Source organism: Triturus cristatus, chromosome 8 (assembly GCF_964204655.1).
Source record: "Triturus cristatus chromosome 8, aTriCri1.1, whole genome shotgun sequence".
Taxonomy (NCBI): domain Eukaryota; kingdom Metazoa; phylum Chordata; class Amphibia; order Caudata; family Salamandridae; genus Triturus; species Triturus cristatus.
This window is the reverse complement of record NC_140591.1, coordinates 403,837,937-403,855,396: the sequence shown is the minus strand read 5'-3', so window position 1 is coordinate 403,855,396 and position 17,460 is coordinate 403,837,937. Positions and strand designations below refer to the sequence as shown.

Genomic DNA, 17,460 nt, shown 5'->3' with positions numbered 1-17,460 from the left:
ACAGCGGATTTCCAACAAATCTTTAAATCATTCAGCATGAGAGGCTGCCCAGCCCCCGTTTCCCACGTGGGCCTCCACGGATGATGCCTAGATCCTCTTTGTCAACCTACACTTCCCCCTGAATCATCTTCCTACCCCTCTATGTTCTGTATTTCTTTACTTCCAATTCAGGATTGTGCCGTACAAACACAAAATACCGGTTGAACCCGCGAGACAGTTGCTGACACTTTCCATTCAGGTGCGCCATCAGACATTTCTCAAGATCATCATAGCAGTCACGCTTGTCGTGAGCCTTCATTTCATTGTCAGTTTCCAATTAGAATTACTCATGTTACCAGGAGATTATTATGTATCCTTATCTGTAAGATTGACTAACGAGAACTGTAGTACCCACGTAAGTGCTAAGGATGAGTTGCTCTCGTCCTCAGTGCAGCCATCTCCAAAAGTGCTGAGGACAAGACCATCTTGTCCTTTGCACTCAAGACGTACTTCACCAGGATCAAGCCACATTTCCAAAATGTTTCAGACACACTCTATATCTTAAGTTTGTCATCACTAAATAAAATCAACACTTAATTTCTTCACAGAGACTTTTGTTTGTAAACAATGACCTGGGCACCAAAGTTACTGTGATTTCACTTCTCCCAGTCACAGTTCAATCATGGATTTAGCGTCTAGCTTCTTACCTCGCAAACACCCTTGGCTTTGTTGTTTTAGAGACCATTGGGGCAGATGGCCTTGCGATCCACATTGCGCCACATGTCAATCTGATGGTGAGAAAATGGAGATACAGCTCTTGTCCAGTGAGACTGTCACAAGAGCAACATTCTCTAGGGTCAATGGATATCTCTGTTGATGACCTCGAGCCGAGATATTCGTGGGAAGTCCTAAGTCCTTGATAAAAAGGCTTCAGGTGGTTCCGAACCCTGCCGCCCGGATTCTCTTAAAACTCCCAAAGTACTAGTCGTCAACTCCGGCCTTAGCAGCTTTGCACTGGTTACCTGTGCTTAAGAGAATCCAATTCAAGACACTCTGCTTAGCTCATCGCGATATGTATTTGAAGGGTCTTCAGCTTATACAGCGATTGTTGAATCCCAATTTTCCCAGGTGATCATGGTGTTCTGCGGATCAAAGGCTGTTGCTGATTCCTAGGCTCAAGGAGGCAAGGAGCAGGGGGCGCTCCTTTGCCTGCTTAGCCCTCAAACTCTGAAATGCCCAGCCCTCCCAGTGGAGCTCAGAATGAACCAGTCAAAACGTAGTTGTAGGAAACACTTGAAAAACTTTGTTTTTTGTCAGTCTCCCTTATGTGTACTGTTTATTGTGGCAGACGTGTTGTTCCTGGTGCTGGGAGGCCTGTTGGGTTGCAATGGGTTCTACAAATTCTCCAGAATAAAATTAAGTAATAAAGGTTTAGGGCCACTTTAGCAGTGTTGGGGCCTGAATTCTGCCAGATGTATTCCCTCAAAGGTGAAAGCTCAGTTATCAAAGACACTCTCATGAAGAATTTATAATCCACAGTTCATGTTACATGACAGGAGACAGCACCTGTATTTTCTTTGGGGTTCATAGAAAGCCTCGATGCAGTTTTTATCGAAAGTAATGCCAGAGGCAAATCAGCTAAACCTACTGAGCTGTTCTTAAGTAATAGTGGAAATTCTGAATTTTAACACGTTTTCGCTTTAATGACTTTTCCAGTAGGTCTTAGTAGAGCTTAGCTGACACACAGGAAGTTCACAATACCACCTTCAACAGAGGCACCATCATGAGGGCAAACGGACAACATGGAAGAAGAGGACTCAAATTCCAAGATGCAGGTCTGAGTGCTCATTGGGCATGTTCTTGCAGTGATGCAGAACACTCCACTGCATAGGCCCTTGGAGCTCAGTGAAATCGATTTGGAAATCCTTTGCCTTGGTAGAGACATGCAGGATTTTTAGAATATAAAACTTCACGTTGCATTCCACTTAGATCTGTCTTTCTAGGCCTTGGATTAAAACGGCTCTATACGCCTTCTCTTCCTTAATCGTGATTCTTCTACATGAGTACATACGGACTCTTTAGATTGTGGCGACAAATAGATCAGTTAACCTACGCGCAGGTTCTGTGTGATAGGTGGCAACAATATTTACAACAAATATATAACATTGAAAACTGTCCCCTTAAGAGTTTACGATCTCACTGAAGCAAGGTGGGATCCGCCTCCATCGCCTCACCCTGACAGAACATCTAGTGGAATCTGGAGATATACACAGTGAGCAGCTCAAACCTTCGACGACAGTTGTGTGAGCTGACATCACCAGCCTCAAAGAGTCACCTCTTTGCAAGCAGAGCCCTCCCCACCCACTGTCCTTCTGCTCAGCTGCTTGCATTTCCATAAAGTACTCACTTTTTTTAAATGCATAGTAACAACATAATCACAGCGTTCATTCTTTGAGACTGGTGTTGCCAGCTCAAATTCATGTGTAATAAATAACCATTACATTATATTTTACATTTGTTTATTTGCTGTTTTGTAATAATGCTCATGATGCTTTGCAAAGACACCAGAGTTCTAAATTATCCCATGACAATAGGTAGTTTCAAATCAGCATAAACCAACCTTTTGAAATCCAATCGTTTTTGAACGAACTTACAATAGACACTTAATCGAATGTCTTTGCAGCACACACGGCCACCTGCTAAAGAAATGCTACTGCACCTACTCCTGTTCAAGGCACGTTAAATAGCCCAAACCACAGGCCCCACATGTTCCTTTTGCTATCACATCAAATAGTAGAGAAACTTACCCGCAAATTTGAAAGTGAAAAAGTGCATCTCAATTTCAAGAAGGGATCATTTAGAAACACCAGTGGATATTGAGTCACATCTTTCTGTTAGAACAAATAAATCTGCCTCTTTTAAGTGATGCTCAATTTGTCTTCTTGCCGCATGGTTACTTGAATCATCAGGGCATTTTGTGCAGGCTGAAGATCTGATGATTCAGCATCCTTTTGGACAGAAGTTTGGAAAGAGAGGGATTCTGTCACTATTATTTCACAACATTCTTCTATAGGGCTCCTGCTTTCAGAATGCACTGCTTTTTCTGTAGGATCCTGTGGGATTTATCATCACTGTGTCGATTTTCACCTCGGATCCCTCTCTAAGTGAGCTGCTGAAAGCTCTGAGTACAATAGGCCTTTCACTTGTGTGAGGTAAAGGAAGCTTAGTCAGCAGCCCCTCCATAAACTTCTTCAAGGTGCTGTCTTCCAACACATCAGCCACGCCAAAAGCGTACATCTTAGCCTCGTTGTACAGATCTTGGCACACCACCTTGATTCTCACTTGCATTGCAGAGCGTGTAGCTTCGTTCCAAATGCCCTCACAGATGTTCTGTGCTTCTGTAATGTGTTCCTTTTCTTCTTCTAATGCTGTCAATTTCCTCGTGACCCTCTGTGTCTTGTTTTAGTCTCCTTCATTTACCTCAAGGCTGGCTAGAGAAGCCTCGGCTGCAGTTCCTTACATTTTTGTCACTGTATACCAATCTGGTACAGAGACTACCAGAGCCGCCTCGTGTTTGTGAGAACTCTGCCATGTTATCTCCCCCAACTGGTTCCTTCCAAGCGGACATCAGACAGGGGGTTTGAAAAGGATCTAGAGCCGGTTACAGATTTTCTTCTGTTCTTACAACGCCAGGAGTGCTCTGTCCTCTTTTGAACTGTCCTGCCAACTGTCCCGGCAAGCACCTTGATTCACACGAGCCAGTGTTCTGGCGGCACCAAAACCAAAGGTGGAGACACCAGACCAAAATGTTTTTTTCCTTTTTTTTTTAAAGTGATTTGGACGCAACCTCGAGGCTCGAACCCTGGTTTCCGGCACCAAAGTCGGCAGCTTAAGCCGACGGACCAATCCTCTCCTTTCAGTGCACAGTAGGAACAAATTCTCACCGAGTCCTGTCTGTGATTGCTGTGTTTCATTTTGGAATTCAACGAGGAGGAGGATGAGGAGAAGTGGTGAGAGGAATGAGAAGTAAAGAGGAGTAGTGTGGAAAGAGTTGTGAGGAGGAATGAGGAGTAAGTACTAGTGACGTCCTAAAATGGAGGCCAGACCGTGCATTTCATGATCCAATTCTTCTTCGAGCATTAAGTGAGGACGAGGAGTGCGAAGCGAGATGGAATATTAAGGCGGAGTCTGAAACGATGGTGTGAGGTATGACAAGTAAGAAGGGAAGGCTGACGAATGAGGGATGAGGGCCAAGGCATGAGCAGTGAGTTATGATGCTTGAAGGAGAGAGGGTGTGGAATGATGAGTGGGGAGGATGAATAATGGTGTCCTGGACAGACTTGAGGCAGTAACACAAGTTGGCACTACATATGCTCTTCCACATCTAGGGTACCCCAGTTACCATAGATACTAGCTCCTGCTGATTCAGTCCTCTTTCCCAGGCACCAGACTTGACCAGAACAAGCTTTGGCAAAGGCAATAGGTTTTGCCTTTGCAAGATCTATTATCGTTGTCAGTTTGTTTTTTAAGCATGTTGCACAGTAACATGGCTTAAAGTAAAGGAAAAAAGTGCTATGACCTGGTCGAACACATAGTAGGCAGGCCCAGCTGACACAGTAAAGACTTTATAGACAGTCTATAGTGACAGCATGGTAAGCTTAAGTTATAGGAAACAGTCCCCAAGCATTGTGCAGGCTCCCAGGTGGTATATAGGGACAGCATGCACTGCTACAATGATAAGAAACAATCCATATGTACACTGCAGTGGCAGTGAATATGGCCGCAGGCCTTGCTTCTGACTGAAGGATTCAGACAATTCAATCAGCATTTCCCATTTAGAGAAGCCTTATAAACCTATCTATGTGAGTAATCATACCCAGAAGCCAGGCTTTACATAGGACTTTGGTGCCTTTGTGGTCTAGTGACTATGATGATCAGGAAACGGTTCATAGTCATTCTTTACAGGCCCTCGTGCAGTGTATAGGGCCACAAGTGTACTCCTACCGTACCAGACAATCCATATACACAATGCACAGACCCCTGGCACAATATCGCGGCAGCCAGCCTTCGTAACAATATAGGAGACATGATCGAGTATCCATCACAGCATATCCCACATTTCCCTATAAGTCCTCCTGCTTCTGCTCTCGGTGCATATTATGCTGGGTCTTTAAAAAACCTATTACATCATGAAGAGCTCCCTGGCTTTTGACCAAAAAATAATAACTTGATTTTATACAGTACTGTGTAGCCCATTTCTGTCATTTATATACACTCTAATTTACAGATGTTATTACCCAATATAATGGTTCTCAAAGTACCGACATCTGAAGAATGAAAGCTAGAATTAGTTTTGCTCTAGTGATCTACACCCACCATAAATATCGGGGGTGAGTGTTTAACTCATTTAGTCATCTTGTTTCTCATTTCTTTTGGCCCAGTGACTTCATGCAATCATGCATTTGTGATGCTCAGTGGTGGGGCAGGGGTGCCTAAGCACATCTATACGTACACCTGAGATGGCAGTACCCTTCATATGCCATCTTAGCTTCTTGCCTTTCTTCCTGTGATGGTTGAATGACTGTGAACTGTGCATCACTGCATCTACTGTTGGTCATAAAATGCACCAGGATTCTTAGTACCCTGCCCACGGAGACAGGTTTGAATATGCCTCTTTATTGGGCAAAACTCTATTCCTCTTCATGGCACGACGTGGGGAAAAAAAAGTGCTATGCCACGGTCACCGTTGACTTTTTTTTGCCTTTAAGCCATGTTGCACATGAGCCTGCGCTGGTGTGCCATATTTCTAAAAAAGTATGGGAGGGGGACAAGCAACACGTTGGAGGTGCTGGGAAGGAGGGAGACAACAGCAACACTAGACAGCAGGACGAGGGGAAGAACCAACACAAGGGCGGTGCGGAGGAGGAGGGACAGAACAGCAACAATCGACAGTGGGAGGAGGACGGGGTAAAATCAACATGAAGGAGATCAAAGTGAGAAGGGAGGGAGCAGCAACCAGGACAGTGGGTACACAACATGAGGGAGGTGCGGGGGAAAAGGAGGAAACAGGGAGGGAGCACCAACAACGGATAACAGCATGAGCGTGGGGGAACGAGCAACACGAGGGAGGGGAAGTGAGACGGACTACAGACATATGCACTCATAGAGAGTGCAGGGCAAATAGTAAAAAAAATATAAAGTACTAGTAGGAATGCGCAGCCAGTGTAAGGACACTGGCCGCAGACAGGAAGCTGTATTTGGTCCATGCTCCATGGCAGGGACAAATACGTAAGCCCCAGGGGGAAGCACGAGGTGGAGGGGAACAATAAGAAGCGAGGAAATAAGATTAGATTGACGTCAGAGCCAACCAATGGTAAGTAGTGGCAGGGCTCTAAGCCCATTTAAGCATATTTTTTTTTGTTTACAAAAGACTTCGCGGACAGAGCATGCACTGTCTCAGGCGAAAGCTAAAAACCTTTCTACCATGCTGAGTAACTGACGTCAGGTACAGCTGTTTGGGGTCGGCATCAGTGTTTTGTTTACTGATTCTTTGTCGCATTTGATTGCAGGAACTTTAAATGGTTTGTTTAAAGATTGAAGCAATTAGCCTCGGTAATCCCATATAATATTTCCCAATTTTCTTACAGAGAGGAACAAACTATTTATTGTGATGGAATATTGTGATGGAGGTGACCTAATGAGAAGGATAAACAAGCAACGTGGTGTTCTCTTTGATGAAGATCAGGTAAAACAACACTGCAGTTTTTAAGAGTTATTTGCTTTGTATCTCTGGAATCTGAAAATGTATTTTAAGAGCTACCCTGTAGTATTCAAAACATATATTTCCTGATGTTTGATTTTTTTCTGCGAACAATTGCACTGCATTGTTGTAATTTTAGTTATAACAATATGTAGAAGTGGGGCTGTAAAATGTTGTGCTTTGTCAAAATGCAGTTCCAGATAAGCAGTGGCAAAGCCAGGAAGTCGGGCATTGGCTCCCAGCCTTTTGGCTCTGTCAATGCTTGTTTTATTTTTTTCATGGTTTTTTAAAAACATTATTGCTAGGGCATCTGCTGGATCGTTGACAGTATGAAAAAAACATTGGTTAAAAGCAAAAGTATGAGTTGGTTTCAAAAAAGTACATATTGCTTTGATAGTCCCTGGTCCTGAAGAGAACTGCTTTGTGTACAGATATGCTGCTTGTGAAGGAGCAGGATGCTCTCACTCTAGTGAAGTTGGCCAATAGCTGAAGTGGGCTGACCCATTAAGTCATGCTGTATGCTGTGGTAGTGGAAACACACAGCATTAGACCAATGGATAAAGAAGTCTAGCTGAAAGCCCTGTGCATATATTATATAGTATAGTATGTATTGTATATTTATAAAATCAAAATGTCTTGGCCTTATGCCAGACATAAAAACAAAGATAAAAGTAAGGAAAAATACAAAACAGTCAGCATGTGGCCCTGCACCTTCTGTGTGATACTACACTCAGTGCTTAATTTGAGCCAGTGGTTTCCAGTGCTCGGCACCAGCACTTAAATGTCCGCACCGCCTCTAGTGACAGTCCACCACAGGGTGGTGCTGTCTGTATAATTGTGATATGAGCACAACAACAGTGTTTAATAAGTCAAAATACATTACTAAATGAAAATACCTGCCGCTCTCACCATTATTATAGCTTTGGATGGCCTTGCATAGTCTGGATTGTCACACTTTTAGGAGTGCAGTGGTTGGTAGTTGCCTTGGTATGGTTATTGGCAGAGCTGGCAGGGGTAATGGATGGTGCATGCTGCAGTAGCCTCCCGAGAAGGGCCCTGGCAATTATTACTTTTTTCAAATTAAGCCCTAAACTGTGCAGATCAAGGAACTTGGACTGCTTTCGCTCTATATTGGTTTTATACTGCAGACACTGCACATGTATTAGTGCATGTAACAAGAAACAAACTAGAATAAGACCTCCACTGTGCTTAAAGTTGAGAGAAGCATCAGTCGTTACAAGCAAATTGAGAAATTGCTGAGACGATACACCGCTAATTCATGAGGGGAGGCCTGTGGCAGATTCATTAGTGAAGGAATTTGTTTTAGTGTTAGTTTTGATGCAGACTGAAAACATGTGGCTTCTGTACTTTTCTCAAGGATGATGTTGGTGGATGGGTTTCCACTAATGTGGGAAGAGAGTTGTGATGGTTTCTGGTTATCTTACAGAAAGACTTCTTCATGGCTTGGTTTGTTTTGAATTTAGGTGTTAGGAGCAGAGGACAGTCTTTAAGCCTCACTCATTTTTGGTCTCCAGAGATAGTCATAAAGTCTCCAGGTAAGAGGGGCTTTTCACATGGATGGCTTTATATGCCAAGCAGCATATTTTATTTTATATCTTAAGCTCACTTCTGTTTCCCAATGCAAGTCTTACAGATAGGTGTTATGGGATCATTTTTTTCTTCGACGAAACTACTTTGGCTTTGAGTGGGCAGATGTTTCAACGGAGCGGAGGATGTTTTATCTATCTATCTATCTATCTATCTATCTATCTCATCTGAGAGACCACCTCTAATTTTTGTTTAATTGGACATGTAGGGGGCTTTTCCTAAACATATTCCATACTTTTATTTAAGATTATTTATTTTATAAGTGGATGTGTTTCCAATAATTTTAAATCATTTTTTTTGGTTTCCCATATATACACAGCTCTCCTCCGCCCGTTAACTTTTTAATCAACTGATAAGGGCACAACACAACATGAACCAATGAAATATGTGTCATATTGTTTTACATCTTTATTCTCCTGCCTCTAAACAAAAATACACGCTGCATAACGTCCTTGTAGCATTATCCCTAACCGCAACGAAGGCAGCTGTATTTGGAGCACTGTGACTTAGAGCAGGTGTTACGACAATTTTCATACCCTACCTTAACTACCCTCCCTCCATCTGGACTCCATCGCCCATTAGAACAAACTATGCCAGCAGTCAAAAGACACAAACAGACATTATTCATACATCCACATGCTACTGAATCCCGTACACATTTGTTGCATGAAATGTTATTGTTATAGTCTTGTCTTTTTAACTTCCCTTGTTTTCAACCTTACATTTAAGTTATTTATGCTTTTAGTTATTTGAACGTATTGTGTTGATTGGGTTTGCCAGGAATAGCACTTCTTACATAGTTCCCTGTGGATTACCTGTTCAGGCCAAACTCCCAGCCCAGTTATCTTTAATGCAAATGATTTGGTGGGCATTTTTTCTAGTCAACGTGGGAGCGCAGTCACGGCACATATCAAGACTTGTGCCCCCTCTGCCTGCCAGGTTGAAAACAATATTTCATCCATTGGTCTAGGCAACCTGCTATATATCCTTGTGGACTGGTGGGTTTTCAACATAGGTATATCATTTCGCCAGGTGAAAGGCTCAGCAAAGAGAATAGAGAAGAAGGTTCTACGTTAGGTGTAAGAAACTGGGTTATTGATTGGGAGGGGTGGAAGCCCCCCTCGAACAACAACCACAATACTGGTCAGGGTGAACCACAAAAGTCACTAAATAAACCTGTGCTTAAACCTCTGGTAGCTAGGCAAAAAGCAGTCAGGTTTAACTTACAGGCGGTACGTAGGTATTTATTACACAAATAGCAATAAAAGTGAAAACAAAGTGCTAGAAAAATCCCAAACAAATTTAGAATAACAGAGTAAATATTAATAAATAACTTTATACTACAATGACGAAAATCTAATCAGCCAGAGATATTACATTTTAAAGATCTTAGTGCAAATAATACCAAGAAGCAGAAAGTGCTACATGCGGTTTTCTGAACGTGCTAGACTGGGGGAAGAGTCACAAGTTCAGGCTGTCCACAATGAAGCGCGGGTCGGGTACATGGACCACGTTAGTCCAGCTGAAGAGCTACCTTAGCAAGTCTGGTGCGAAGAGTTCAGTTCGCGTTAGACGAGGCTGAGAGAAGAAGGCTTCCGGTGTGAAGAGCAGGTCGGGTGTCACAGATGGTCGTTGCTGTTGTGCAGAGAGCTGATCGTCACTGGACCTTCATGATGGTTGATCATCGCGAATTGCTGCTGTTGGGTGGAAGTGCAGGTCACGCATTGCCAGTCCCAAACTTCAGGATTTTCATCTTTTTCTTCAGGAGGAGCTCTCACGGTTACAGCGAAGGGTCCAGGACTAAGGGGCTCCTTTTTGGGATCACGGCTTACTCCAGCAGAGGCTAGAAGCAGGGCTCAGGCAGATCCCGGCAAGTATATTTGGTGCTGGTAAGCTGGGAAGTTGAAGGGTGGCCTCTGGAAACTTGTTGTGTCCCTTTAGCTGGCACAGGAGGTCAGCTAACTGACTCTGGGTAGCTTGGGCTTAAGCCAAGCAGAACGAACATTCCTTCTTCAGACAGCAAGGAAGTTCTTCAAATGGCAGGGCTGTCCTTCTGGCAGCAGGACAGTCTGTCTTCTGAATCTTCCACAGGTCCAGCACTAATCTGACAAGTAGTTCTGAAGGTCCCAGTGTTCTACTTGGGCCAGCCTTTGATTGGGAGAATTCGCTGACCTACTACAAAAACTGGTTTTAGTCAGTTCTTTCCCTTCCCCTGGTCCTGGCTACAAACTGTTTAGTGTGACAAAAGACAGGGCAGGCCTGGTGTCAGGTTCCTTTGTGTGTGGTGCAGGTAAGGCCCTTTGAAATGAAACAAGGGCATTGGTCAGCTCCTCCCCAGCCATCCTGTCGGGAAACCCTCTCCCATCACCCCTCGATTTCCTTTTCTTCACTGTCTGGAAGCAATACACAAACCTTAACAGGAGAGCTATTCACAATGCGGTGAACCAGGGGTCTGGTAGAAAAGCACAGTTAGTTTAAACAAGAAAATCGCTACTTTCTAAAAGTAGCATTCTCAAATTTTCGATTTAAAATCCAACTTCATCACTAAAGAGGATTTAAAATTACACAATTAATTTGAGTGTAAACAGAATATCTGCTCTGAATCTGAAGTTAGCAGTAATTAAATGTAAGAATGTAACTGGGTGTTAGGCTATGGGAGAGATAGGCCTTTTAAGAGTGAAAAACGACTTTAGAAATGTTTTCCCTGTCAGGACAAGTATAAAACAAACATTTCCTACTTTGCAAACATAATGCACCCTGCCCAAGCAGTGATAGGGCAGGGTGTATGATATTTAAAGACTAGTACTCGTAGGGGTGACGTATACATTTTCAAAAGGAAGGTTTAGGCCTGGCAAAACGTTTATTTTATCGGGTAGAGATTGCAGATTTTAACTGCATTTACAGGCTGCAGTGTCAGGATTGTAACAAGTTTTAAAAGGCTACTTTAGTGGGTGGAACAATTAGCTGTAGGCCAATTTTGCCATGTTTTAAGGGGAGAGTACACACTCTTTAGCCCTCAAACACAATTTTAATAAGATGAGTTTAAATGTAGCCCTTTCAGAGTAATTTTGACAATACATCTCAGAGTCTTTGGCCTTGCATAATTATTTTCCCATGCATATTTCTGTAATTTTGTCTGAAAACTACACTTTATTCAGTTGGTTTAAACAAAAAACCCTACTTTTCACCCAATGTCGTTAAGATGTCTTCCCATGGTAGAGGAAAGGATCACAAGTCCATGCCAATGAGATACCTATAGACCTTTGGAATCAAATGCTGCTCATGGCTGTTTATCTTACTTCTCAGTCAACCAAGTACCATAATTCCTTTGAACACACAAATGGCCTGGAGTCATGCATTAAATTGGAAATTAATAAAGAAAATACTTCCTTGAACATTGCTTTGTATTTCAAATGGTGTTTCATATGTTTATTTGGAAATTGGAGTTACCTCTGGTAATCAGTTATTATATTTTGGATCACCATATGCAAATTAGTGTAGGACTGGTGTACTATAGTGAGGTGTTTCAGCGAGTAATGATAAACACCTCATCTGAAAGTGTATAATACTGCTGCATGCATTGTCTGAGATCTATTGGATTGTTTTTTGTGGCTCAGTATGTTTCTAATTAGGAGAAAAATTATGCTCTTGGTATCACTATTTTCTTAACACTTAAATGTGTTCTTTAAATCCCTTTAACTATGTATAATAAATGCTGTTTTATTTCATCTTCAATCACAGATCCTATGCTGGTTTGTGCAGATTGCACTGGGCTTGAAGCATATTCATGACAGAAAGGTCTTGCACAGGGACATCAAAGCACAGGTCCAGAACAATTGATATTTGATTTTTACACCTGTGAAAAACATTGTGTGCTTAAGAAATATTGAGGTGGTAAGCTTTAAATATCATTTAAAGTGTGATTTTTTTTCCAGAATATATTTCTTAGCAACAATGGATTATTGGCAAAGCTTGGGGATTTCGGCATAGCAAGAGTTTTGAACAAGTAAGCATGGACCTCAAGTTTCGGTTTTGTACAAAAGCTTGATTTTGTATTTGTACTCATCTAAAATCTTTGTCCTTTTTGTGGCGGTAATGGTACTTTTGACAATTCATATGTAAAGTTTCTCAAGTTAAATTTTACATTATACTTACATTTGAACCATTTGTAATGTCCATTCAAACACCACACATTTTCAGTGAAGAATGCACATAAACAAAAAAATAAATCAGAAGCTGAGAACAATACAAGGCAGAATTAGGTTATGTCATGGTGTGCCACATTACATGTATTCGGTATTGCATTACATACAATGCACGATCTTAGAGCTCTTAAAGCTAGTTCAGCACTGCAGGAATGACAGATGATCAGATTCAGATCTAGTGTTACATCTGTATCAACAATGCAGAGACTTTGGCACCAAGGCTTTACCAGCAGAAGTCGCATGGTTCATTTTCACGAAAGCTGCTTTTGGCAAACATACTTGCAGTGAGTAAAAGGCACCACATATGTGACTAGATAACACTTTGTCATGCCAAATTCAATACTGAACTGTTCATTCCAGTGAAACTTGTTTCATTGAAGCAGACAGGGGGGTTCAGCCATGCCACACCCTCCCTCTTTCATAGCTGTGCCCAGAGTAGGCTATGGATACCAAATTAAAATGCCACCTAACACTTTCCATGCAGTCCAGCTTTCTGATATGCTGACTGTTCCTTTGTCTGTAGCTGCCAGGAAGAAATGGTAGGTGGAAATATTTGATAATTGTTTCACATTACCCACAGAGACTGACACTGCTGCCAAAAGTACTACATCAGGCAGGGTAGAAAGTGCACAGCATGTTTCTCACATCGACCAGCATCGAACAGGATAATGATTACAGCGCTGCACTACCTGCACTGAATGGACAGTCCAGCATCCAGGCCAACACTGTCTATGAATTGTTCATTCTTCGACAAGCCAAGCAAAACTCCAAAGAATCAATTTAAGCTGTCTATACTAACTACGTGGTATAGCCAGCACCTGTGGATTTGACATTATGGATAAAGAAATCAAGGCTCAGATAATTCATGGTTGTCATTTACCACAATTTCAGAAGGGAAATACTGAAACAAGACAAGATGGCTCTGGTTGTCATACTCATGCCTGGCAGATCTTACAAATTATCAGAGGTACGATCAGCTCACTTGGAATTGTCCTTAGCCATTAAGCAAATAAAAGCCAAAACTGCATAGGCCACGTTTAATGTCAGTGGAGCCCTGTGCCAACCTTCCGTACAATAACTTGTGGGTGTTACAGCAACTCATCATGTAAGGACAGCCCCTGTCAAGTGAAAGGAAAAACGTGCTTCAGGTGCGTAAAAATAATCAATTTTGCAAACGTTTACCTGTGAACAAAAGGAAATAAAGCATCAAGGGTCACCCACAGTCGCCAGGCCAAGAAAGTAGTGAAACTCAACACAAACTAAGAGCCATGTCGGACATCTGCATCAGAGGGAGAATCCAAGTTAAAAGAAGAACAAATTCAATTAATTTCAGAGCTTGAAAACCATGGTGAACACCAAGCATGACCACAGCCGAGATGTCTACCAAACACGCAAGGAGCACCAGTCAGCTGCATTATCAACACTGGCATCAATCTTTTCTTTGTGTAAAAGAGGCAAAGTAGAGAAAGAACGCAATGCTTTAGAAGCAGCCGGCATCATTGAAAAAGCAGATGGACACACACCGTGGGTATCACCGATTGTGATAGCAAAAAACCTAAAACAACTAGGGGAGGTAAGGATTTATATGGACAGGAGACTACCAAACAAAGCTATAAAAAAGGTAAGCCACCTCACCCCCACAGTGGACAAAATAGTGGCTGAAGTAAATGGAGCAAACTGCTTTTGAAAGTAGACTTAAAATTGGTATACTTCCATCTGATATTGCAGAAGTCATCCAGGTACATTACCACCTTCTTGACACATCAGTCTCAGTAGATACAGGCATCTGAAGTCTAGTATTTTCAATGCTGCATAAGTGTTCAACAGAGCATCAAAGAATAGCTCTCAAGTCAGGCTAAGGTATGAAACATGAGTGATTATAGTCTAGTCACGCTGCCACGAAGAGGAACACACCACTCTGCTTATAGTCCCTGTTAGCATAATCAATACTGTTGGTTGATGCTCCATAAACAGAACTGTGAGTTCCTTAAACAAGACATCATGTTCTTTTGATACAGATTTAGAGCAGAAGGAGTGGCCCCTGTTCCAATAAAAGTCGGAGACATCAATGTTTATCCAAACATAAGAGCAACCCATATGTCCCTGTGAACTGGGTATTAGATAATAAGTTACAAACAATTGTTCACAAGGAACTCCTTTTTAAGAAAAAAGTTTATAATTTAGAGCAAATATATGAACTATTGCCACATACTCTTTCAAGAGCACAAAGAGGGTGTGATACCCCCTGGAAGTATAAATTAATTTCAACTTATAATTTCTTTCTGTGACATCTATTAATAAAGTAGCCCAGGCGTTTATCAGTTCGTTCTCACTTCAGCCAAAGTGAGAGACATTTATTTAAAAAAAAAAAGGAATTCACATTACACAACATATATGGTAATATTCTCGAATTAAAGGAGAAAGTGACTTATGTGACTTATGTGACCCCAGTCAAGTAACCATAACCAAAACATTTTAAAAAACAAAGTGACTGTATTAAACGACAGGTCAGATTCAATGTAAGGACCAGAGAGTTGATTCTAGTACTTTCAAGACTATCCTTCTAAGTTGTCGACGGCGTGCTCAGGAACATCTATGGGGGCTAATTTTGCTTCAAATCAAGCTAATTTGTATGTTGGCAATCTTGAAGGCAAATATATTACCATCATGGATAACCCATTCCACCAGAATATCAAATGCTGGAAGCGTTATATTGACAACATTTTCCTAATTTGGAAAGGCACGGAAGAAAGACTCAAATTGTTCATAGCCTATCTCCACCAATGCCTACCTTTTTCGAGCTTCACTTGCAATGTCAACAGAGAAAGAATTCAGTTTTTAGACCTGGAAATAAGGAATAAAAATAACAAACTGATTGTAAGCCTATGTAGGAACCTCACATGAAGGGAACACACTGTTACAATATAAAAGCTTTCACTCTCGAGCACTAAAGGACGGACTTCCTTATGGCCAATTTTTAAGACTACATAGAAATTGGACTGAGAAGGAAGACCTCTTCCAAGAAGGAAATATTTTGAGCACCAAGCTCAGAGAAAGAGGATACCCAAAGAGACTTGTCAAAACATCAATGAAAAGAGCCTGGTACAGCCCACTAGAAGAGATACTCCAACCAAAAACAAAAGACTCCTTGTACTAAGAGTATCTGTGTGGCTACCTTTTGTCCCTAAAGCACACAAAATGCCCAAACTATCAAGCGTCACTGGCCCACATTGTACACTATGAAGAATTTTGAAGATCTGCCTAAGTTTTCATACAGAAAAGGAAGAAACATCAGAGATCACTTAGTACACTCAGACAATAGCATACGTAAACAAGAGGCCACAATTGAGAATCTATGGTCATTACCACCCGTCAAAGGCTATTTCAAATGTGGTAGATGCATAGCATGCCAATATACCATTAATACCAAATAATTTGTACATGGAGAGATCAAAATGACTCTACATGATCATACGAATTCCTCCACCCCTAATGTTATCTATTATATTTGGTGCCCATGTAATCTAATATACATAGGCCAGACATCACAACCAGTTAAGATACGCATTGGCCAACATAGGAGTAGAATTCAATGTCTTGTAGAAAATGCCCCCCTTGTTGAACACTACAAAAAGCAAATGCATTCTGCAGACGAATTACGCTGGCAAATCATTGAAAAGGCAAAGATCCCACCAAGGGGTGGTGATATATCAGTGATTCTACAGACACTATAATGTAAATGGATTGATAAGTGTAATTCAATCTGCCAGAGGTTAAACAGTTTGGAAGAGTAGCGCAAGTTCATTAGTGTTAACTGATAACACAGCTAAATGCACACTCTACATTAGATCACTAGCATGATCTACAGACCCGAAGCTGCTAAACTGTAAATTTGTTGAACCTGACTTGATTATGCTACAGAATCTGTGTCACACTGATTTTATGTACCCTCCTTTTTAAATTACTTCTGTGGCAGGGTATGGCCTGTCGGGCAAGGTGGCCACTCTGTCCTGAAATGTACTAATTCCCTGGGCAGACGTATAGGGAACATGGATAATTATGAATCAGTAAACATGGTATAACCATACATTCAAATCAAAATGTAGCCTTGATATTGCATTACTGTAAATTGGCTACACCTGCATCTATTATAAACTTATATATGTATGTCCCTTCTAATGAATCATTACAGACTATACTTGCTCTCAGTAATCACATTATATATGATTGTTGTTTAATGAAGTATTTGTTTTAATTAGGATGCATAACAATTGAGTATTAGTAAAAAGTCCTCAAAATGTTGTCTGCATCACTTCAGTTTCTACCCTGCGAATTGAAGCCCCTCTTTGAAATTTCTATCTCACAATCTGCTTTATTAGACCGCCCCTAGCCATGTATGAGCAAGGACACGTTAAGGAATAGAAGGTTGGCCATAGACCACTTTCTTGGACTATAAAATCGCATTAGACTATGTCTAAACCCAGTCCAAGATGGTCGCTGCTGGTAGTACAGCGATCGTTGTATATTGCCGTATATGCGTGCATCGCTGAATTATTGGCCTCTATACCGCATCAACAATTAAAACGTTTACATGAGACTCATGGAAAATGTTTACATGAGTGTTAGACCTGGGGGTCTGTAGTTGGTGATGGCCTGCACATTTGCCCAAATAGGGACCCTTGCTTCTAGTCAGAGTAAGGGGGCTACACTCCTAAAATAACCCCTGCTCAAACCTGTGGTAGCTTGGCACGAGCAGGAAGGCTTATCTCCGAGGCAGTGTGTAAAGCATTTGTGAACACATACAGTAATACAGTGAAAACACTACAGATGGACACAACATAGGTATATAAAAATAAGTATTCTTTATATAGACTTAACACAAGACTCAAACAACAAAAATCCACAATA

General features: G+C 41.6%; 2 protein-coding genes across 11 annotated transcripts in view; one reads left to right on the top strand and one right to left on the bottom strand.

Moving 5' to 3' along the window:
- The window catches only part of LOC146802199 (serine/threonine-protein kinase Nek5-like), a 383,120-nt gene that overhangs the window by 76,759 nt on the left and 288,901 nt on the right, over positions 1-17,460 (top strand). The window contains exons 4-6 of the mRNA XM_085621788.1: positions 6,627-6,724; positions 12,089-12,172; positions 12,283-12,353. Coding sequence (XP_085477914.1) covers positions 6,627-6,724; positions 12,089-12,172; positions 12,283-12,353 — 253 coding nt within the window. The remainder of the gene's footprint in view (positions 1-6,626; positions 6,725-12,088; positions 12,173-12,282; positions 12,354-17,460) is intronic.
- The window catches only part of LOC146802200 (uncharacterized), a 238,746-nt gene that overhangs the window by 183,273 nt on the left and 38,013 nt on the right, over positions 1-17,460 (bottom strand). The window lies entirely within an intron of this gene.